This window comes from Ictalurus furcatus, chromosome 25 (assembly GCF_023375685.1).
Source record: "Ictalurus furcatus strain D&B chromosome 25, Billie_1.0, whole genome shotgun sequence".
In the NCBI taxonomy this organism is placed as follows: Eukaryota; Metazoa; Chordata; class Actinopteri; order Siluriformes; family Ictaluridae; genus Ictalurus; species Ictalurus furcatus.
Window position 1 is genome coordinate 989,147 of NC_071279.1, and position 24,624 is coordinate 1,013,770.

Here is a 24,624-nt window from a genome sequence, read left to right on the forward strand (position 1 = left end):
TTCATAATGCACCATACATGCTAGGCCATTCTATCAGGCCATGCTAGCACCCGCACTCTCTTCTGATGCAACCATGCGCTTGTAATCCAAGAAGAATGTGGTTTGGCGTTGTCCTGCTCTGGATGGCAGCATATGTTGCTCCAAAAAGTGTACATATTTTTCTGCATTCATGATACCCTCACAGATGTGCAAGTTACCCATGCCATGGGCACTGACACGTCCCCATACCATGACAGACTCTGGCTTTTGGACCTGACGCTGATAACAGCTCGGATGGTCCTTTTCCTCTTTGGCTCGGAGAACACGATGGCTGTTTTGTCCAAAACCTATTTGAAATGTCGACTCGTCGGACCACAAAACACGATTCCACCGTGCTACTGTCCATCTCAGATGAGACCGAGCCCAGAGAAGTCGGGGGCGCTTCTGGACAGTATTGATGTACGGCTTCTGCTCTGCATAGTAAAGCCTTAACTTGCATCAATGGATTCAGCGGCGAATGGTGTTGATGACACAGGTTTACCAAAGTATTCTCGAGTCCATGTCAGGCTATCCATTACAGACTCATGATGGTTTTTAAGACAGTGACGTCTGAGGGATCAGAGATCACGCACATTCAGAAGTGGTTTTCGGCCTTGCCCTTTACGCACCGAGATTTCACCGGATTCCTTGAATCTTTTAATTATATTGTGCACTGTAGAAGGTGAAATGCCCAAAATCCTACCGATTTGTCTTTGGGGAATGTTGTTCTCAAAGTGTTGGATTATTCGCTGACGCATCTGTTGGCAGATTGCCGAGCCTCGACCCATCCTTGCTCTTGAAGGACTAGGCCTTTTTTGGAGGCTCCTTATATACTATGATTAGACGATTGCTTCACCTGTTTCACATCACCTTCTTATTTCAACTCGTCACATCGCTATTAGTCCTGAATTGCCCCTGTCCCAACTTTTTTGGAACGTGTCGCATGCATCAATTTCAAAATAAACATTTATCTTCAAAAAACTAGTCGATTAGGTAAAACATCGAATCCCTTGTCTTTATACGTTTTTTTGTTTAAATTCAAGTCAAAGTACATTTACACATCACTCCTCTTTGTTTTTACTAGCATTTTCCATACTGTCCCAACTTTTTTCGGAATTGTGGTTGTACTTCAATTTAACTAATGTTTAAATCTTGCTTTAGTCTTTATTTTTATTGACTTGCTATGCTTTACATCACTTGCACTATGTGTTTATTAGTGGTGCCCACTGTAGCCTTACATTCCCCTTCCCGTCTGATAGGAGCGCAGCACAACAAACTGGCCGTTTGAGTTACGTCTGGCCATCCTTCTCTGAGCGTTCTCATCAACGAGGCATTTTTTTGGGGGTTTTGCACCATTCTGTGTAAACTCTAGAAACTATTTTGCATGGAAAATCCCCAAAGCAGTTTCTGAAATACTCAGCTGCCCCTCTGGGACCAACATCCACACCACAGTCAATGCCTCTGAGATCACATTTTCCCCATTCTGATGTTTGATGTGAGCACTACACGTCGTTCATTTCATGGGATTCCAAATGTCCGAGATTGTCGATGAGCTCTTTCTCCAGGATTCCTTACTTTTTTTTGCTTCCATAAAAACAACAAAAGAGAAATCTTTTATTTTGGTGTTGCAGAGGTGCTCGACAAACCCATCAGCCAGTCTCCTCTTGGTTTCTCTGACGCAAAGCCGATTATCTTTTGCAGGAAAGTCGTGATGATGATACGTAAGTGATGGGAGGCAAAAACCGACCCTTTAGAACCTGTGCTTTTTACATTTACAGCATTTTTGGCAGACTCCCTTATCTAGAGCGACTTGCATTTATACATCTGAGCAGTTGAGGGTTAAGGGCCTTGCTCAAGGGCCCAACAGTGGCAGCTTGGCAGTGCTGGGGTTTGAACTCACAACCTTCCGATCAGTAACCCAACGTCTTAACCACTGAGCTACCACGGCCCAGTTTTCATGGCCGTGTTAATGAATTTGCATGTGGAACATCGTGAATGGTCGAGAGTCACTCTTGATCGTTTATAAAAAATAAAATAAAAAACCTCCTGACAAACATGTCTCTAAACTTCTTGTCATGTGTGTAGAACGTGAGTAGAGGATCCTTAAAAAGAGAAGCGGTCTCCATATCTGTGGTGTATAAGCGGTGCGGTTTGTACAGTGTTTCGGCGTTTAGGAACGGTTTGCTCGATATAAAGAGCGATCTGGACTTTGTTGTCATGTTGTAAAATAGCCCTTGTGCTTCCTGACCCCTGTTTGCGCCCCACGAGCCTTGGGTGTACCCCCTCGTTCGCCGTGTTCCAGCTGCAGCTCTGTCACAGGTCAGTTTGGGTTTATGAATGAGTGTGTGATGACTCCGTGGCTGTGTGTATACATCTGCATGCGTAGGCTGAAGATTTGATGGGTTTCAGAAATATTTAGTCAAGTTAAATCTCATTCTTTACTGCTCGGTCATGGATTTCCAGGAAGAGTTCAACTGCCCCCCGCCCCCCCGCCCCCACACACTCCTCTCTCTCTCTCTCTCTCTCTCTCACACACACACACATACCGACAGATGAATAAGGGACAAAATTAAGAAAGAAAGAAAAGGGTGGAAATACTTGACTCAACATTTTGATGTTTTCACAGAAAACAGTCTTCACATTACTTACACACACACACACACACACACACTCTTACGCACTTACTCATTTATCCCCATGGCTGGGCCGTGTAGCCTGGTGAAAGAAATGGGGGATGGAAGGAGAGAAAAAGACAGATTTTTGGGGGTAAATTGGAACCATATTGCATTGCATCTGGACCCCTCGCCTTCCTGGAAAACTCGCTCAGACCCACACACACACTGCCGCACATACACACAGGGTGGACCCTGTCTTAACTCTGGTATTTGAACCATGCTGACTATGTGTACATCTGCATGTGACATGCAGAGTCATTACACCGGACACCACAATACTTACACGCATGGATACTATACACACCAGCATGCACAGACGGTTGTGGGGGGGTGGGCCTTTTTGTAGAAGCCTTCATCCCTTTAACCCCTCTCTCTCTCTCTCCCTCTCTCTCTCCCTCTCTCTCGCACACTCTCTCCCTCTCTTTCCACAGAGTAAAAGCTGAGTCAGCTGACACAATGTGACGCTTCTCAAAACTTCTCTTGTGTAGGTTCACAATAGACAAAAAACAAGTCCAGGTCCAAACCGCTCAGCTTTTGTCCCTCTTTCTCTTGCTTATTTAGCCTCGTTTTTTGGGAGTGATGGAGTTTGGCGGAGTCGGGGTCTTTCTGCCAGGACCCCGTCTGGAACATATTACAACTGAGATGCAACACATGGCAACAGTTAGAGAGAAAGAGAGAGAGAGGGGTGGGGGGAGAGAAAAAGAAAAACATAGGCGATTCAACATTTGGGTTGTGTGTCAGTGAGACACCCCCGCATGCGCCACTCGCCTTCGTCCTTCTCATGATGGGGTTTTTTTTCTTCTTTTTTTTTCTTGTTCTCTTGGTTTCCTGCTCTAGATCTGACATCACACACCCTCAATTTTTCTCCCAACTTCATACATTGGTTGATCTCTTATTCTCATTTTCTTCTTCTTCATCATCATCATTATCTCCTCTCTCTCTCTCTCTCGCTCTCTCTCACTCTCTCTCTTTTACACATTATTGCACATTCTCTGAAATAGTGTGAACTGCTATATGACTGGCTATACATAAGCACATGCACACACATTATGTCTGGAGGAGGGATGAGAGAAAAGACATCATGGATTGATTTGCTTGTATCCATGTGGTCAAATCTTCCCATCTGAACTATGACCGTGAACTGCAGCGGACTGGATGGTAATGGGTTACGCAGCATTTAGTTCGCAACAAATAAAAATAAAACCCTTCCTTCACACACACACACACACACACACACACACACACACACATATATATATATATATATATATATATATATATATATATATATATATATATATATATATATATATAAACACATGTTTTCCCCCTTATTCTGTTCTTGGAATGGCTGAAATGACCCTTGACCTTAGGTGAGTTCATGACTAATAGCCAGTGTGCTGTGCATTACCACAGCTTTACGTTTCTACATTCTACCTTTGTAGTGAGTGTGCAGGGCAAGTGGTGTATTACTCGTATCAGGCACCTTTTAATTTTAATTAACACGTTTAATTCCCCCCCCAAAGCTTTCATGATCAACGGATCAGAAATCAGGATCAGGTTAAGAGGTTTGACCTCCTATAGCATACAGGCTTGACGATAGGACAGTACGATATCGATACACGCATGCTTAAAATACTTTTCTGATTATCGTCAGGTGTCAGTGATTTCATCTGTCCATTGCTATTCACTGTAAAACTGACAGGAAGTTGGAATCCTCTTTTTTTGTATCAATCCACCCTTACTTAAATTTTATAGACTCTTATTTATTTATTTGTTTGTTTGTTTGTTTACATATTTATTTATTTATTTTAAATAAATAACTGGGAATAAGATGGAAATAAGGTGGTCAGGTGCATGGTGGCTGATTGGGTAGCACGTTTGCCTCGCACCTCCAGGGTTGGGGGGTTCAATTCATGCCTCCGCCCTGTGCGAGTGGAGTCTGCATGTTCTCGTTGCTCCTCGGGGGTTTCCTCCGGGTACTCCAGTTCCCTCCCCCGGTCCAAAGACGTGTGTTGTAGGCTGATTGGCGTTTCCAAATTGTCCATAGTGTGTCAATGGGTGTGCGAGTGTGTGACCAAGTCCCCTGGGATAGGCCCCAGGCTCGCCGCAACCCTGTGCGGGATAAGCGGCACAGATGATGGGTGGATGGATGGTTCCACTCTTTTGATGGCACTTTTCTATCAACATGATAATTATAAGGAGTCTTTATTGATCACATATACATTGCAGCACAGTGAAATTCTTTTCTTCGCATACCCCAGCATGTCTGGAAGTTGGGGTCAGAGTGCAGGGTCTGCCATAATACAGCGCCCCTGGAGCAGAGAGGGTTAAGGGCCTTGCTCAAGGGCCCAACAGTGGCAGCTTGGCACTACTGACCTTCTGATCAGTAACCCAGAGCCTTAACCACCAAGCCACCACTGCCCCTCAACAGAACTCAACTTTAAAACATACTACAAATGTCCATAGTATTTGCAAATTCTATGCTGAAAGGTTTAAGACAAACAAATCTGAAAAGTCCAATGCATAAAATATATTAAGATTATAGAGCGTGCTAAGTCTGGCCAGAAGAAGCTTGAATAATGGCAGACGTGAATTTTCATGTCGTCTTATCAAGTAAATGAAACTAAACGAAAGCGATCTCTTGCCGAGATTGTATATTCTCGTCGAGATTTAAATAGAAGAACGATTCTGTTAACAGGACTAATTAGTTACACTAAAAATGCAGTCTTCAAGCACAATTTGGGCCAGTCTTTGAGGAGACCAGAGCTCTTTGTTTTGACTCAACGAGTGGGCGTGGCTGCTACGGGCGTGCCTCTTGTGCACAGTAGCATTAGTTCTGTCTTTGGGAGGGAAATCAAATAAATGTCTTCAGCCAATCATATCAACCCGTAGCTGTGAGAAGGAGGAGTTTACTCCTGTAAGCCCAGCCCACCCTGGCCTCTTGCTCCACTGCACAATGAAACTGTATTAGTTCCAGGGCTGAGTTATTACTGACCCATGTTCACCCGCAATTGACCTCTTTCGCCCTCTGCTCCACAGGTCTGCCGTAGCGCGGTCGCTATGGGAGACGATGCTCGTCGCTAAGCAGAAGGAGGCAGTGATGGAGGTGAGGAGGCAGCTCGTGGAGGCGGCCAGCAAAGAGAACCTGCCAATCAAAATGAGTCTGGGTATGCCTACTGTGTGCGCACACACACACCCACACATTCGTCCTTGCAATAAATCGTGCACACATCCCCATAAGTCCCACATCAAGTTCCAGCCACACACACACCCCAGCCCAGCTCGGTTTTAAGCTCCAATCTGATAGCATTAAGGGTTGATTGACACTTGAGCGCCAGTACAGCATGACACAAATAAAGCTTGGATCCGTTAGAGTTCAACAACCACAAATGTGTGGTGCTCTGATGGGCTTTTAATGAGTGCCATTTTGACAGTGAGCCCAAACAGCGCGCACACACACACACACACACACACACACACACACACACACACACACACACAATCAATTCATCTATTCTGATCCAGATGGATGACCATATGGAACAAAAGCTCACATTAAAACTGATTTATTATTTGCAGTTTTATTTTTGTGTGACACAGCACCAAGAAGCTAGATCAAGAGAAGTGGCATGTTGTGAACAGACAAGCGCGAAAGAGGAAAAGAGAAACAGTGAAAGAGCATGGGATAATAATGAAGGAAAGGCAGAGGGAGAAGAAAGAGAGGAGGAAAGATTAAGGCTTGGGTAAAGACCCACAGCGCCTCCATCAGGTGCCATTCAGTATTTATTGTGTTTACAAAACACATGTGCTTGCGAAGGAAATATGAAACACATGTTGGCACACACACACACACACACACACACACACACACTCACACACACTCTTAAACGTGTCCTATTGTTTGTAAGTTAAGCTGCGAGGGCAAAAATGGAGCTTGAAAAATAATTTTTCTTTGTAAAGAGAAGAGCTAGAGAAGCAATTTTCCTCCACTGTCTTTCAGTCCCTCGCGAGCGCACACACGCACGCACGCACACACGCACATCTTCTCACCAGGAACTTGTAGACTTACTCACAGATAAGACCTCCTTTTTTCACCGAGACTCTAATGGAAGCAGACTAATCTCTAGCTGGATCTGTAGTGTCCTGTACTGAGAAAGGAAAGCCCGTTTACTCAAAACACACTTAGAGTAGCAATCAAAATGCCCCCCCCCACCACCACCCGCAAATCAGGTTTATTGTCGACATTTACAGACTTTCAGCTGTTTGCAGTGAACAAATCAAACCAAAGCAATAAGTTCACGACGAATGCTTCAAGTGGTCTCCCCAAATTCAACTGAAAATATAAATATCAGTTGTATATAAAAAAAAATAATAATCAAATATAAAAAAGAATTTACTAGATTAATCAATAGAAAGAGGGCATTAGGAGTCGTGGGGTTGTAAATGAGGAGTTTAGGATGATTAACCTGCCTCTATGGAGGAACCTCTACTCAGTGTGAAAGTGATTATTTATTTATTTATTTATTTATTTACCCCCCCCCCCCCCCCCCCCCCCCCCCCGCAATTCAAATGGATTTATAACTTCATCTTGAATCCGTGTCACTGGCGATTGCTTGAGTGGAGTGCTTGTTTTCTATTTGACTTGTGTATTCGCATATTTTAATCACGTTTTGACCTATTTCAGCAACTGCCCTCAGGCTTCCAATATAAGTTGTGGTGTGAGATATCGGGTTTTTCTGTTCCTCACTAAGTACGAGGGGAGGGGTTGGCAGAATGATCAAATGATCATGTGGTACGTTACAGATGCTGTGGATAGCAATTAGGCTTTTTTGTTTTGTTCTGTTTCGTTTTTTTGTTGTTTTTTTTAATGGCTGGGACATTTATTTCCGAGTGAACAGAAGTGCACGTGTGGGCAGCGTTACATTTTCCGCCACTTTTCATGTCCGAATGTCGGCTTTCGAGTCGAATCCGACTCCTTAAAAGTTAGAACGCACAACCCCACGTGTTCCCCGTAGTCTAACTGTCTAGAGTGAAGTTCATTAGACTCCAGCATGACATTTACAGTATGCAACAGGCCAGAGTCCTTCCACTCATCACTCTCGAGTCGCACTGTCACACTGTGGTGTGAGCTGTACACTGCCGTCTTCCTGCATTTACGTAACATAAGTCATCTGGTCCTTCATTTACATTCATCTGTGTGGATTAGTCATCTTACAGATGTTTGTAGACAATGCCATGATGTGTGGAACGTGTGTGTGTGTGTGTGTGTGTGTCTGTCACATCTCGCGTTGATAGGGACTGCTCTTTCAACATATGGGTCTGCTTTCCACCATCACTCTAAATTCACTTCATTGTGTATGGAGCACAATTCTGGAACACACACACACACACACACACACACACACACACACACACATACACACACATACATACATACATACAGAGCGTATAGAAAGCTCAGCCAGCTTTGTGCACTGAATAACAACTATTTCCTGATCTCCAAGCCAAGAGAAACACAGCCGTGCCAGAGAAATCATATTACATATTAAACAAGACACACACACGCGCACACACACACACACACACACACACGCACACATATGGTCAGTTAATATTTTTCCTTTGCTATGTGCTCTTGGAACTAGAATTGGTCCTGAAGCTGTTCATATTTATTTATATATGTAAATTTATTTCATACTTTTTGTTTTATTGGTGTGTTTCCTAGAACACTCGCTGACCCCCGTCCTTACAGAGTAGACTGTTTCTTTCATGGCTTTATTTATGAAATATGTTATTTTGCAGGCTCTTTGATATTACAAACATACCACCATACCTGTGCGTATATAAAAAATAAAAAGAGGGCGAGAAATCCACAAGGGTCTTTTTGACCCATCATTTTGTGCCTCACTTCTTCACCACAAACTATGTTTTGCTTATTTTCTCCATCTTCTGTCGTTCTAATCCGTTCTAAGCATCTGCTGTAATTGGCCAGCGCATTTCAGGCCTTCGCTCGAGGACGATTCTACTGTCTGTTCACACTTATCTTAATCTCCGTCTCTGTCCGGCTCTCTCCAGCTCCCTCTCGTTTGAGTTATGCTTGGCAAATTAAGCGAAGTGATTCCTGGGTGTTTTGCCAGAGCGCTTAAAAGCTGACTCACTCTACAATGGCTCTTTTCTGCGCCTGGACCATTTTATTCGATGATATTTTCCCATCATGCCGAAAGCCGACATGGCCTTTTTATACACAGTGCCACCATTTTGTTTCACCCCTGCTGCCCGCTAGCTGACACGACTTGCACAGTGGACTGCATAGTCCATGTTTCATTGACTCTTAATGTAGTCATTGAGAGTCAGTTATGCGCTGTAGTGCTTTTGGGTTCATGATATGGATCATTTGGGATTAACTGCCCATAATGACACTATTATAGTTGGAACATTTCAGATTGATCCTAACGCTTGGTATTAATTTCTCAGCGTATAACCCACAGTACTGTAGGCAGTCTTTTCCCTTTGCAGGATTTTAAAATGTGTTGACATTGAGGATTGACTGCATAGTGCAATGAAGGACACACATATGGCGGCTGAGGCTAGTTGTACTTGGCCTCTTTTTCTCTAATGCCTGCAATGATATTATCTCAGCAATATTGACAGCTTTGACATTTACTTGGACTTTCAAAATGATTCAGCTTTTAGTGCTCCCTAATTCTTTTTTTTTATTATTATCACGAATGTGTACTTTGTAGGCACCTCAGAAACTCAGGAACATGGAGGATTACTAATTCTAATTCCTCAGCCAATAATATTAAAAACTGGTTTCAGCAGTGTTTTTTGGCTCTTTTATTTGTGCAGCGAAGAACACGTCGAATTGCACTTCAATTAAAAACTACAAACAGTTACATTTCCAGCTTTGGTGCTTTATAGTTTACACCGTTAACAATAAACATAAACAAATCGGTGCAATAAATGTGCAGATTAATAAATCTGCGCTTCAGATTACTATAGTGGCCGTGAATGCGACACATTAACAAAATCAGAAACATGACGACAAATCAGAAACACAACTGGAAAAACAGAGAACAGAGCAGCAAATCCGGGAACGGATCGACGAATCTGGGACCTGAGCAGTGAATCCGGAAACGGATCGGCGAATCTGGAAACTGAGCAGCAAATCCGGAAAGGGGGCGGCGAATCCGGAAACCCGACAGCGGATTTGCAATCGAAGCAGCGAATCCGGAAACGGGACAGCAAATCTGGAAACCCAACAGCGAATCCGGAAACAGTGCAGCGAATCTGGAAATCTGACAGCGAATCTTCAATCGGAGCAGCAAATCCGGAATCGGTGCAGCAAATCCGGAAATGTGACGGCGAATCTGGAAACAAGGCTGCATATCCGGAAACCTGACATTGAATCTTCAATCGGAGCAGTGAATCCAGAAACAGTGCAGCGAATCCAGAAACGGCGCATCAAATCTGGAAACCCAACTGCGAATCTGGAAACGGTGCAGCGAATCCGGAAACAGAGCAGCAAATCTGGAAACCTGTCAGCGAATCCGGAAACGGGGCAGCGAATCTGGAAACCCGACAGCGAATCCGGAAACGGGGCAGCGAATCTGGAAACCCGACAGCAAATCCAGAAACGGTGCAGCGAATTCGAAAACGTGACAGCGAATCCGGAAATGGGGCAGTGAATCCGGAAACGGAGCAGCAATTCAGCAATTTCCAGAACAGCAGTTTCTTTGTGATGATCACAGGCCATGTCCAGTCAGCAACACGAATGTGATTTCTGATTTGCTCTTTTGTTTATTTATTTGCCGTCATGTTTTTGGTTTTGGTGATGTTTTTTGCCCTTATGGCACTTACACTATTTATGTATGTACCAGTTCTTAAAATGCTCTCCTGCTGGCTCAGCTGAAGTGATTCTGAAAGTGCGAGTGCACAGCACACCAGAGCAGCTCATCTACAACATCTAGAGCAGTGTCTAGGACGTTTTTCCATCATGTTGCAGTCCTTCCAGGATCCCGCCATTTTTGCGATCGCAGACATTAACGCAAAATCAAGGAAACAGCAGCGTATTCGTACGTCATCACCACGCGCATTCAGCCAAAGTCCTCTTCGATTCACGTGCGTTGAACACGAGTACAGCTAAAAGGTCTCATTTACCAACAAACATCACTGTGGGGAAAAAAACCCAGCAAAATCAAGCATTTTTGGCTGCAACAATCACACACAAAAAAACTCTGCGAAATCCTGTACGGACTGATGTTCATCTCCGGTCTCTGTAGCAAAACCGAAAACAAGTCTGGATTGTGTCAAATCCAGTGATCTAAACCATGTATAAACTAGCTGAGTGGCATTGCATTCACCTCTCCAAATGAACTCAAAGTACTTCTGGTCCATTAAAGCAAAGGATTTTATTAGTAGTATGTAGAATTGGCTCCATCTTCACAGAAGTACATTTAGTTTTCTTTCTTTACCTCCTGCCTTCATCTCCTTACCCGTCACGACTAGTTAACGTCCCCACAGCATGAACTAGTGAACATATTCGTTGACTAATCTATGCAAGTCCTAGCATCTCCAAATAGGTTTCGCCCCATTTTTCCACACACTGCGCACCACGCACTCTTTCTCTCACTCGCCATGATCTAAAGCGAACACTGGCCACGGCAGCCCACAGGAAATCCTCCCCGTATCTGCTGGTGGTTGAGAGCATCAGCTTTGCACAGCAGTTTATGGGCTTTTATTGCAAGCCCCTCGTTCTCAGACTGCACCAGGTCAACATAACCTCGCACTCACTCTCGTTCTCTTCCTCCACTCTTCTTCCTGTGTCCCTTAAGACTCCCTGTGAGAGCTTTGGCTTCGGTTTGTGCACTTGGCTTACGTGTACTACTTCAGTAAATAAGCTTGGGATAAGAGCCCCACACACACACACACACACACACACGGAGATTAATAGAAATGTTGGCTTAAACTCGCGCAAATAAGTGCTGGTGTTTTCCGACAAATACATTTGCTTTCTATCTTCTCTCTCTCTCTCACACACACACACACATACACACACACACTGTCTTTTTTTATCTCTAGAAAAAACATGCATGCAGAAACCCTACTATTTCTGCAGCAGTCTTTCACACGGTGACTGTGGATATTAATCACCACACACACTCCGTCTCGGTCTTGTCCTGCAGTCCATCTGCTTATTAGCACAGAAGGACCGCTCTTTTCATATCAGTCCGGTGATAAGTCTAGGGTGCTGCTCAACACAAATTAAGTGTCAGACGAAAGGAGTTTTCGACGGGTAACCTCCATTAACCGCACAAACTCTAAACCATGGATTCTAATCGCAGGGTCATTAGGTTTTGACACAGCATCTCGACTCTCCTCGTGTGTTAGTCCTTTACTAAGCTTTGTTTTGACCCCATCGCCTGTAACGGGGAAAGTACAGATCAGAAAACCCGTAGTATAAAGGAATAATAATTTTGTTTTTGTTTTTTTAAACATCTGAAATATGCAAAATTCGTAACTACGTTCATTACAATCGAACAGTAAAGCTCTTCTGATAGGACAGACGTGTAAAATACTTTACTGTAAATTGTTCGAACAGAAAAATCATTAAAAGATTGCAGGGAAAAGCAAGTCTGGTTACTCACCCTGAAGTTTATTGATGCCACCAGACAGAAACCGACATTTCTGCGGTCACGTTTGCCATGCAAGTTAATAATACAGATCCAGGGCTGTATTTCTGAGTTTCAGGTACGCGCTGGTAGTGAGGAGTTAAAGGCGAAATTGCAGCGGTGTTCAGATATACCTATGGACTCGAGCGCTACTCAAAGTGTGTATATATATATATACTTATACATACATCTCTGTGCTGGGAGCTTTGCCAGTTCCTTCATATGTATAGTTTTCATTTCTAGACAGAAGATTTAATGCTTCCATGCTGCTTTGATGGGGTAGGGATGGAGTCTTGGTCTCTCGAATGTTTCCACCTATCTTTTTCCTTTCTGTTTTTTTTTTAAGTGAAAAATTTGACACGAGATATTTGGGGGAAAGTTTTAACACTGAAGTGGGGGAATAAAGATGGAGTATTAATGAAAATAATATGCAGTAAAACAAGATAAAAAGATTTGTTCCTAGTATGAGCGTTCGAAAGCTTCCAAGACTGTTCTTCTCTTTAAAATAAGGAAAGCTGGAAAGATTCTCTCACTCGCGCTCACGCTCTCTCTCTCTCCTTCAGGGCGTGTGACAGGTGAGCAGCTCTCCACGTATGCGCAGTTGTTTCGGGACAGTTGGCCGGCGTTAGAGAATCACTGTGGTTTGTTGCAGCTGGCACTAGGCACCGCTCAGACACTGCGCCACCCCGCCCTCACCCAGTGGGACGCCTGCCTTGCCTTTGAGAGACTCCTCCTTCAGGTCAGTCAGCCAATCACGCTGCTTCATTACTAGCTCTAAGTGGTGCTTCATCCATCTGTTACACGTTTTTTAACTGTTTCTCCATCTACATCTACAACCGCATACACCGTCAGGTCCATAATTATTTGGACAGTGGCACAATTTTTGTCATTTTGCCTGTCAATTGTCCAATTACTTTTGAGCCTGTGAAATTAGAGGAACTCTGCCAAAAATAAATATATAATAATTTTAAAAAATGGCTGTTATTCTTAAACAGTTCATGCAATATTTTTGTCAACGGTAAGTTGTTAAAAAGATAATAACGAAAGCTTTTATTTAATTTGTCTTTAAAAGTTCATACAAATGTGAATGTGTGAATGCAGTACTGCATGATGTAATAAACCCACAAAGATCCTAAAATGGACGACGCAAATAACAGAACATTACCATTTAAAACAATGAACTTAAAAGTAAAGCAGTCGAATATGCTAGGTACTTGTAAAAAAAACAAAACAAAATAAAACAAAAATTAATAATAATAATAATAATACATAAATAAAAAATAATTAATTCCATATGAGAATTTTTTCTCAAGCATGAATAGTAGTTAACTGGCTAAATTAGTTTGCTAGTATCTGGCTGTTTTTAAATAGTCTAGGTTACACTTTGGCTGAAAAAATAAGAATTAGCCGGCTGATCTAATTACTACCTAAATTATATCAGGTATTAAATAAAAACCGTCAGTTATCAGCATTATTTTCTAAAATTGCTGCCAATCTAGTGGCTGTTCTTAGCTATCAAGCTAGCTTGTGCTGTTCAAAGTCTGGTAAAGTTCTGGTACAGTTAAGCGATCTGAATTCTCTGGCAGGTCAAGGCTGACAGTCGCTCAAGGTCGTCTCGTCTCATGCAAACTGTGAGGCAAAAAAAAACAAACAAAACATGCGCACAACACTCTACCCTCACAACAGATTCATCTTAGTTCACAGAATTCAGGTGTATTTGGCTTCAAGGATTGCCCAGATACCCCGTCCTTATTAAAGTCAGGTCCAAAAGGCCCAAGGCAACGTTTATTTTTAATATACGAGTCGTGGGACGCACTCATCTTTCAGTGTTAGCAGCTTTTTTGTAGATACACTGGAAAATAAAGGTACTTTTTCCTATTCTAACCCAGAACCCATGAAGGATGCAGAGTTTAGCTGCATGTATGTTATGTATGTTCAGCTGGATGTATGCAGTTTAGAAAGCATTAGAAAGTGTACACCGTTGCTATGAAGCGTTCCTGGGGCAACACAGCATTGTTTTTTTTACACACGTCATGTCAAAACATGATATTTAATGATGAATGACAATGTGACAATGTTAGTGTTATGAATAGTTACATTTCTGTAGTTTCCCGAAATAATGTAGAAATACAGCTTTAGTAATAAGAATTGGGAAATTAGGAATAGTTAGATTTCAGTAGTTTATCAAACTTATATTGACATACAAGTTTAGGATGGGAATTGAAAAATCAGGAACAGTTAGATTTCAGTAGTTTACCAAAATTAGGTAGAAATACAGGTATAGGAAATAGGATATTAGAAATCGTTAGATGTCAGTAGTTTACCAAAATTAGGTAGAAAGACAGATTTAGAATAGGAATTAGGGAATTATGAATAGTTAGATTTCAGTAGTTTCCCAAAAGTCATGTGAAAATTCAAATTTAGGAATAAGATTGGTAAATTGGGAATAGATAAGTAGTTTCCCAAACTAATGTAGAAATCCAGTTTGAGGATAGGAACTAGGAAATTAGGAATAGTTAGATTTCAGTAGTTTCCCAAAAGTCATGTAGAAATACAGTTTTGCCTTGTTTTGAAGGTATGGTAGGGTTGATGTCCTTATCCCTAGTATTGTAGTATGATTTCAGATTTCCTTTATATAATTATTCCCTCGTTCCCAAACATCATAACATCCCCGACCCACAGTGTTAATGTTGGCTGTCAGGTCTTTTGGGAACTTTGGGTTTGTGGTCTTAAGTGCGTTTAAACGACTCCAGTCCACGGCTAATTGTTCATTACTGCCGAGTCTTTGTAGTATAGCCCCGTTCATTGCAGAGCAGTATGTGCAGGTGCGAAGAGAGAACAGGATCCAGCTGTAAACACAGTCAGAGACAGCACCACTGCTCCGACCGCAAGTAAACAAAATCAGAGCACAACATGGCGAGATTGTGTAAACGTCTGGACAAAGACGCACGCACAGGCACACGCACAGACACACACACTCCCCTGCCGCGTGTTTACAGCACTGCAGAGACTTCTTTTACAAGTGCGTAGGAGTGTGTTTAGTGTTGTGCAGAATCCTTGACCGAGACCCTCACGAGGCAGATAGACACGCGAGTACATGTGTGTGAGACCGGGAGTGGGTCAGAGGTCAAATATGCATCCTATTAAAGGAAAGAGGGAACGAGGCACGACGGAGAGATGGATAAAAGAGACCGGAGTATAAGGACCTAAAATGGAAATGTAGAACTGAAGTGATGAAGAGAGAAAGATTTCCTGGAGAGATAGAAGAAGAAGAAATTTTCTGGGAAATGATCAGAGTAACGCATACAAACACACACACACACACACACACACACACACACACACACACACACACAATGCCTTGCCCCTTTCTCGCTCATTAGTTTACAGAGTGTGTTTGATGGAGTTGGAGTTTCCAGTGTTGTTAAACTATCAGCAGGACATCACTGTAAGAACTTATTAAAGTCAATCAGCGAAAATATGTAGCGAGTTCAAACCAGACAGTCAGTAGCCAAAACCACTAGGCAAAGCTGAGAACACACGCACGCCCACATTTTACATTCACGGCATTTGGCAGGCTTCCTTATCTTACATCTATCTTATTTATATAACTGAGCAGTTGAGGGTTAAGGGCCTTGCTCAAGGGCCCAGCAGTGGCAGCTTGGCAGTGCTGGAATTTGAACTCACGTCCTTTCAGTTAGAAGTCCAACGTCTCAACCACTGAGCAACCATTTCCACTACAGAAAGCGTTGTCATTTTTGTCATTTTGACCTAAAACATGGCTGTTTTTAGTGATATCTAGTCAATGCACATGTTTTCACTAATTAAGTCTTAATTAAATCGTCGCACTCTATTTATTTGATTTATCATCCTTTATATCTTCCTTTTTTTATTGGTCATGCATTTTTTTTAGAACTACATTACGTTTTACTGACGGAGTGACAGGAAAGACAGAACCAACCAACGTCGACAAAGTACAGACTCGGTAAACACAGCCTGGCTATAGAGACGGGCCTCTGGGAGAAATCGGGACTCCTGCTTGAGGAGAGAGTGGCTGAGCAGCAAACACTTACATGTATGGCGTTTGACAGACGCCCTTATCCAGAGTGTCTTACGTTAATCTCCTTTATACATTTGAGCAGTTGAGGGTTAAGGGCCTTGCTCAAGGGCCCAGCAGTTCCAGCCTGGAGGTGCTGGGGTTTGAACTCATGACCTTCCGATCAGAAGACCAGCGTCTTTACCACTGCGTTTGAATCTTTATCATCAACACGTAATCTCTGTTAAAATAAACATAATTTGACAGGACCGACTGCAACTGCCCGTAATGAATGTTTTAATCACGACTAGGATCCGTTCGTGACGATCAGCTATAACATATTCCTAACCATATGTCAGCCTGTACAGGATTTCGTGGAATTTTTTTAAATAATTTTTTGTGCGATTGTTGCAGGCAAAAATGCTCGATTTTGCTGCGCCTTTCTTTTCCGAACTTCGTGATGCGGCTCGCGGAGCTTTCTATGCTTTTTATGCTTTCTTTTTTTTTGCGGGCGGAAAACTACTCGAATCAGCGAAATCGCGATCACACTAAATACTTTCGTGCTCTTTCTCAGTGATTTTGTTGGTCAGTGCGACCTTTTAGCTGTACTCGTGTTCGACGAGGGCTTAGGCCGAATGGTGACGTCAAATGACGCTGCTTGACCCAAATCTGCGGTCGTTTTTGAAAAATCGCGAGCTCCTCCGAATATCGCCGAGTCAGCTCAATTTTTGCCTTCATTTCTGCGATCGAAAAAATCCTGTTGTGAGCGATATTAGACGAGTATTTCATGTGTGTCTGAATCTTAGCCTTCTTCTCATTTGTATATTATAATAAACTGTGTGTGTGTGGTGTGTGTGTGTGTGTGTATGTATGTATGTATTTATATATATATATATATATATATATATATATATATATATATATATATATATATATACACACACACACACACACACACACACACACACATATATATATATATATATATATATATATATATATATATATATATATATATATATATATATGTATGTATATGTGTGTGTATATATATATATATATATACCTCAATGTGTGACCATCTCTTAGCTATTGTACTCAGCTGCTCATATAGCAAATAGCAAATCGTGCATTTTTTTATTTTATTTATTATTTTTTGTAGCAACCCAAAAAGCAATGCAGCACTGCTGGAATTATTTTTGTTTCTGTTAATAATGCGTAGAAATCTGCAGTGCCTCCTTGTATGATTTGCTGAGCTAGCTGAACTGCGAAGCACTCAGCGTTTTTACAGGGCAAAGAACCGTGCAGTAAACGAGCAATAGTATCAGTACGGAATGTAAACTGGAGAATAACGAATCTGTTCTTGCATCAGTAGCATGAAAGCTGACAGAGAAGCTCCTGTAAGTGCTGTTGAAAATGCATGTGATTGTTATTGTTACGAGATCTGTCCGATGTGGGAATTTTCCCTTCTTTTTTTTTTTCTTTTCTTGTTTTCAAGCATACTTTTCACATCCTTGTCAGTGTGTGCAGTAGTTATCCTGTAATCATGTAATGACGTGCTGAAAATACTGTTTTGCATACTGTTGCTTACAGTCTAAACACTGGCTGTAATATGAAACTCTGTTTCATCAACAAAAACTCTGTGTAGCTTTGACACTAATGCTCGTGCTCGCGCTTATACATAATGATTGTCGTCGGAGGCCTGGGCACCTCCTTGGACTCCTCGTCATGCTGCTCGAACCGTTCCCGAACAATGTGTGGCAGGGTGCGTTTTCACGCTGCCGTGACGGGTTGTACTTGGTCCGTAACGACATTTACGTCAGTGTTACGTGTCAAAGTAACATCCACGTGAATGTCTGGACCCAAGAACATTACCCAGAGCATCACTCTTCCTCCGCCGGCTTGCCTTCTTCCCACCGTGCATCCTGGTGCCATCTCTTCCCCGGGTAAGTGGTGCACACGTCTCTGCCCGTCCACGTGATGGAAAAGAAAACAGGAAAACTTGGACCAGGCCACTTTCTTACGGTTCTCCAAGATCCGTTTCTGATGCTCACGTGTCCATTGTAGGTGCTTTCAACAGTGGACAGAGCTTAGCAAGAGCACTCTGGCCCGTCTGAGTTGCGACATGTTCCTCCCCTAAACATCATTTAAACAAACGTTGTGATTTGTACCACAGTAGCCCTTCTGTGAGTTCAGGTGCTGACACTAATGCTGTAATATCTCTGTCCTAGCTCTGAATTGTTACACGTTTGGGCATTACCAAGTGAGAGGGGTTGCTGTGGTTGGTATAAGGAGCCAGTGTGTTATGTGCTCTCCTCTGATGAGTCGGCATGATGCCCACTTAGCCTGGCACCACTATACTGTGTGTGTGTGTGGGAGAGATGGTCATACAGACAGACCACAGGTGTGGACCTTCACTTGCTTGGTGAAGGGCCAACTGAGCAGGTATGCTGTGTATGTATGTATGTGTGTGTGTGTGTGTGTGTGTGTGTGTGTGTGTGTGTGTTTGTGGATGGGCGTTCACACAAGGTTGCCAACAAATACTCTCTTTCACATTTTCCTGTAACCTTGCTGGCCAGAACTGACTGACCTCTTCAGAAAGTATGTACTTATAACCGTGTGTGTACTTACACTAGTGCTAACAGGCAGCCAAAACACCCATCTGAGTTGTTTACTAGACACTGTAGAATCATGAGCATAGTTAGACAAAACAACAACATCTTTTCCACATTCCAACAAAATCATTTTGCTCAACACTAACAATAACATTGGCAAGCCAGCTAGTCGGACGGGTTCTAGCGCTAATCTCAGATGTTATGCGATCAAATTCATGTAGCATATTTCGATCCATTAAATCCATATACCGGATCGATGTTACCGAACGTTTCCTGTGTTAAGTCAGTTCAAGCAGTGGTTCTCAACCAGGAGAGATCATAAAGGGGGTGCAAAAATGAGATTGAAAAATCTTTTGCCTACATGTCGTGTCACTTGTGGTTCGAGCAAACCTGAGGTCCACTGATGTTGAAGACGTTTATAATATTGTACTAAATATCATCAGAAATGTATTGTCTCTCTTTTCTCACACAAACCTTCGCACCACAAGAGCAGTGCTGCTCTCAGCATCAGAATGCTGCCGGATGTGTCTTCTCTTTTTCACATTTTTTCCCCCCGCTAATTTCATGTGGAACCTCAAGCAGTTAAGCAGTTATTTGAAATACCCTTACACAGCCATAGTCAGGATTAATCGAGAGCACCAGGGACGTTACACAAACATGACCCCTAGCTTTACGACGTAGCTAACGTTACGCTTCGTTTCGTCACGAAATCATTTGAAAACTGGCATATGCTCACAGTGCATTATGGGTAATTTTCTTAAGTTTGCTTGTATTCTAGATTTGGCGCACAGGCCTAGTCTAGAGAAAATAAAAGCAGTTCCAGCTGTTGTTTTCACTACAGCATGAACTCAATTGCAGTACACTGAGACACTGAGGTATTTGTGAGAATCTGATACAGTGGCAAATGCTTCATGTATCTTTTAATCTCTGGGTTCTACTGAACTCTCTAGAATTGAGTCTGCTTTACTTTACAAACATGCCAGATTCAGATGAATGCCATAAGACAGAGCTTCTCAACCTTTTGTAACTAAAGCCCCCCTCAAGCCTCCCTATCATGTGACACCCCCCCCCCCACCCCAATATTGGAGGAGACCAGACATAATATCTATCTATTGTATATCACCTCTATCTATCTATATATAATCTAATCTATAATCTGTTTTAGATAGACAGATAGATTTTAAAAATATATTTTTTAAAGTACTTTTCATAACATTTGTGATTTTTAAAAAATAACTTTTAGAAAACTATATAATGGACATGTATGGAACATGAATGATGAAAAATGTTTCTGAACACTATAACTACTTAGAAGAAGAGAACTAGGCTGTAATAACATGGACTATTTTACATGTTGCATTACATTCGTCTTGTGTTCTAAAAGCATTCGCATAAGAATGATGTAAATTGGGAGGAAGGGCGCGTCTTGTTATCCATGACATTGTTAAATCTCTGGCTCTCAGCCCCTCACTGAGCAGAGCAGACGCAGAGAGAGGTGAGAGTGCAGCGGGAAAGAAAGACCTCGCGCTTGCAGGACAGTACTGGTGACGTTTGGAAAGTCGCTAAGGTTTGTCCAAAAAGTCACTAGATTTGTCGCTAGTCACTAAAGGGGTCTGAAAAGTCTCTAAGTTGGGAACACTGGTCTGCACTGACAGCTAGATAAAAGGCAGCTAAGCTCCGCCTCTCCCAGCAAAAAGAAAATACAGAGAGAGAGGGAACGTGGGGTTTTTCATTTGTGCACATTCTATTGGAAAAGCAATAAAATACACGGAGTACACAAATAATGCCCTGTCTGTGTTTATTTTCTTGAAAACAATTTGCACCCCCTTTCCGATCTCTCCCCCAGGTTGAGAAACACTGCTCTAAGCTACTCCACTCTCTGTCTGGATGCTTGTCTGCTTTATCAATAATGGAAAGCATTGCCGTTCTTTTGTATATTTAAAGACAGACGCATGCAGAGGAGCACGACTTTACTGGCTCCATGCTGTCATTTACACACATAGACACTGTTCTAGCAGATCACCTTTGACTTCTGAACCTTTAACCCACCCTAGGGTCAGTCTCCCCCTTTTCCCCTGCATGCCTGTAGTATCTCCTGCTGCCTGGACAATATCTGCCTGGAAATACTCACACTCTTTTATACACACACACACACACACACACACACACACACAGGACACTATCTACTCGATATGCATTCAGATTTTTTATTTTTTTTTACACATCCTATTATACTAATGAGGAGTTCATTTTGAGTGAGTGTCCAGTGTTGACCTTGTGTCTAAACATCCTCTGTCTTCCTTACAGACTGCACCCTTAAATCTCTCCCTTCCTCCCTTCTAGCTACAAGAGGTACAGGCAGTGTCTTTCCCACATATGTCATGCTCTGACTGGCCAGCTCTCTCTTTTTTTTTTTTTCCTTTTTTTTTGTCCTGTTTGTCTTTTTATCCAAACACAGTGTAATTTCTCCATATAGTATTAACCTCTGTGGTTTGCATTAAAAAAAAAAAACAACTAATCATTTTTCAAAGAATCAGTTTTTATTAATACAAGTAAAAAATGTATCAAGAGAGCGTATAAGTAGTAAGAAACGCATGCTATATGTGTAACCTTCATAACAGGTACGTCAGTCAGTACGTTAGTCAGTGCCGGTCTCCAGACCAAAGGCCACAGTGAAGCATGGTGGTGGTAGCGTCATGTCGTGGCAATGCTTTTCATCAGCAGGGACTTTGAAACTAGTCAGGGTTAAGGGCAAGATGGTTGGAGCTAAATTCTAACTTCTAGAGGTTTGCACTAATTGATTAAATGTTTGTTATTACACAGTTGGTGCATCTCTAGGTGAGTGAGGTAAGTGAGTGAAAATAACAGCTTGTACCCAGTATGATGTTTTTGCTGAGCAACCACTATCACTCATCGACAACGAAGGGTTCTGACGCACTGAAAGCAAAGATGTAATTTATTTACAGCTGTGATTTTTTTTTTAAGTGAAACAAACCCCGATCTTATCTGCTGCAACCTTGATCTATCCAGAGTATCCAATGAATGCAGCTAGAACACAAGTGTGCGGTTTATTGGCACTGTTTCAACCAGTGAAATGTAAACCGAGCTAAACAACACGCTCTGTGACATCGCTGATTGGTTAGCACTAAAAGCTAATTCACGTCCAGCTCATTCAGATCCATTTTCAAAAGCATTTCAGTCCACACCAGCCTAAGCCCTGACTTGTTTTATGCTGTGTGAGTGACTGGATCATAAACTCCCATAGAAACCCACTGAAATCGCAAAGGCACACTTTCTATACGCTGTGCACTTTATTTATAAACATAATCTACAAAGAGGTCCTGATTGTGTAACCTTTAGGTTAGTGTTTGTGTGGTATGACTCTCCTTTTAAACCAACCTGAGGAGACACAATAGACACAAATGCACACTGGTTATTCGCTGATCCACGGTTTCAGCTGGCAGATCGCTCTATGGACGAAATACTGTAGGCTTAATAATGAAGATGGCTCCAAAGCAAACCAGACTTGGCTTTGCAAGCTATGTTTCTTTTGGTTTTTGGGTGCTTTACATCAATCTGCATGATCAGCCCCCTCTTCATGACAGTTGAAGAGGGCAGGCAGAACCATTGGCAGGCAAAAAAACATTCAATTAATTAATAAACCTTAGAGGTGACTTGGCTGAAAGGACGGTTGGACAAGCAGTATTAGCCTTGTGATTGGTGATTGTAAACATTTAGGTAAGATTTATGTAAGATTAGGCCTGCCCACTTTTTCTGAAATTCTGACCAAATATTTATAGACATTGAAAAGTTACCAGTTATTCATATTTTCCTATTTGGTGTGTTCCAGTCAGAATCGGATTGTCTTTGTCATACTTTATTAGGGCAATAATGGCAAAGAATTAACCCCCCCCCCCCCCCCCCACCTTAAATCTAACCACAAAATTGGAAGGTCTGACTAGAAGGTCAGATAGGAAATGAAAACAGACCTTTTTGGCAACAAACCTCTCAAGGGTTGGGGTGTTGGAGTGAAAAGAGGGATGGTTATACAGAAAAGAAACTAATTCCTTCTGTTAAGTTTGGTGGAGGATTATTGGTGCTGTAGGGCTGGTTTCTGTCCAGAAGCCTTGGGAACCTTGTTAGGATATATGGCATCCTGGATTGCATGAAATATGAGGAGATTGTGAATGAAAATCTGTCTGCCGCTTCCAAGAAGCTACAATTAGGTTGTGGTTGGATCTTCCAGCAGGACAGTAATCCAAAACATACAGCCATGTGAAAAAATAAGTACACCCCATTGAAATTGTTGGCTTTATTTTACATATTTGGACAAGTAAACATTTGATCATCTTTGAAACAGTGCTTATTGATAAAGTTGATATACTAGAACAAAACCACAAGGAAAATTAGCTTTTTCAATTATTTATTCAACAGAAATATCAACAGATGTGATGTTCTTCGGTGGAAAAAGTAAGTACACCCCTGGCCTCAGAAATAACTTCTTTGTAGACGTTTTACTGTAATTTTTGACCACTCTGCCATGCAGTATTCTTTCAGTTGCAAGATGTTTGAGGGTTTTCTTGCATGTCCTGCCCGTTTCAAATCCCCCCACGAAATTTCAATGGGATTCAGATCTGGGCTTTGACAAGGCCATTCCATAACCCTCCATTTCTTCTTTTTGAGCCTTTCCTTGGTGGATTTGCTAGTGTGCTTAGGATCATTATCCTGTTGAAAGGTCTTTCGGTTCAACTTCAACTTTTGGACAGATGGCCTCGCATTATCTTCAAGCACTCTTTTATATGATTCAGAATTCATAGTTGAATCAATGAATACAAGCTGTCCAGTCCCTGAGGCAGCGAAGCAACCCCAAACCATAACATTTCCACCACCGTGCTTCACAGTTGGTATGAGGTGCTTCTCCTGGAAAAGCTCTTTGGTCTGCGCCAATCATGTCTGCTCTTACTGAGGCCAAACATGCTGCAGGACCCGGAAATACAAGACCAGTAGGGGGCAGTCATGTTTCATTTGCATAAACACTGCTTTCTTAGCCCACGGATCTGTGAACCTCTCTCAGAACCGTTTTGCAACAAGCAGCAGAGCACCCTAAACGTTGTCGATTCTGAAAAAAATGGAATCTGTGGTTGGTTAAATTTAAGAAAAAAATATTATGTATGGTTTGCATAAAAATATTACGTTTCTCATCAAAATGTATGATAAACCTAATTTAAACAAGTTTCCAATTACAAGAGTGAGTGTGATCGAGTCACGTAGTACAGGTGTAATAACTATAGTATTTAAATTAACGTGCCTCCAGTATGTGTACTAGAATATAGCAGTGGTAACATTCAGGGTGTAGTACGCCAGCGACCGGGGTTTAAGCCTCAGCTCAGTTGAGTGTTCTTCAAATGAGTACTTTTTTTTTCCACGGTAGAAAGTTCCTCAAATTAATGTTGAATGAATTCCAGCTTCTCCTTTCTTGCCAATGGAAACTGTTGTTCTTTTCTTAGACTTAAAGTTTTACTATCTAAAAAAAACGGTTTAAAGTGAACACAGAAGTCCCAGTGAATTTACTTAATTCAAATTCGTACATTGCTTCCACACGATAG

The 24,624-nt window shown here is 42.0% G+C and overlaps 2 protein-coding genes across 4 annotated transcripts in view; both read left to right on the forward strand.

Moving 5' to 3' along the window:
- Positions 1-24,624, forward strand: part of gmds (GDP-mannose 4,6-dehydratase) — a 300,682-nt gene that overhangs the window by 130,374 nt on the left and 145,684 nt on the right. The gene's annotated exons all lie outside the window — the stretch shown is intronic.
- Positions 1-24,624, forward strand: part of LOC128600974 (sec1 family domain-containing protein 2-like) — an 82,512-nt gene that overhangs the window by 18,491 nt on the left and 39,397 nt on the right. Inside the window, exons 3-4 of the mRNA XM_053613799.1 lie at positions 5,736-5,863; positions 12,931-13,106. Of these exons, the coding sequence (XP_053469774.1) occupies positions 5,736-5,863; positions 12,931-13,106 (304 nt within the window). The remainder of the gene's footprint in view (positions 1-5,735; positions 5,864-12,930; positions 13,107-24,624) is intronic.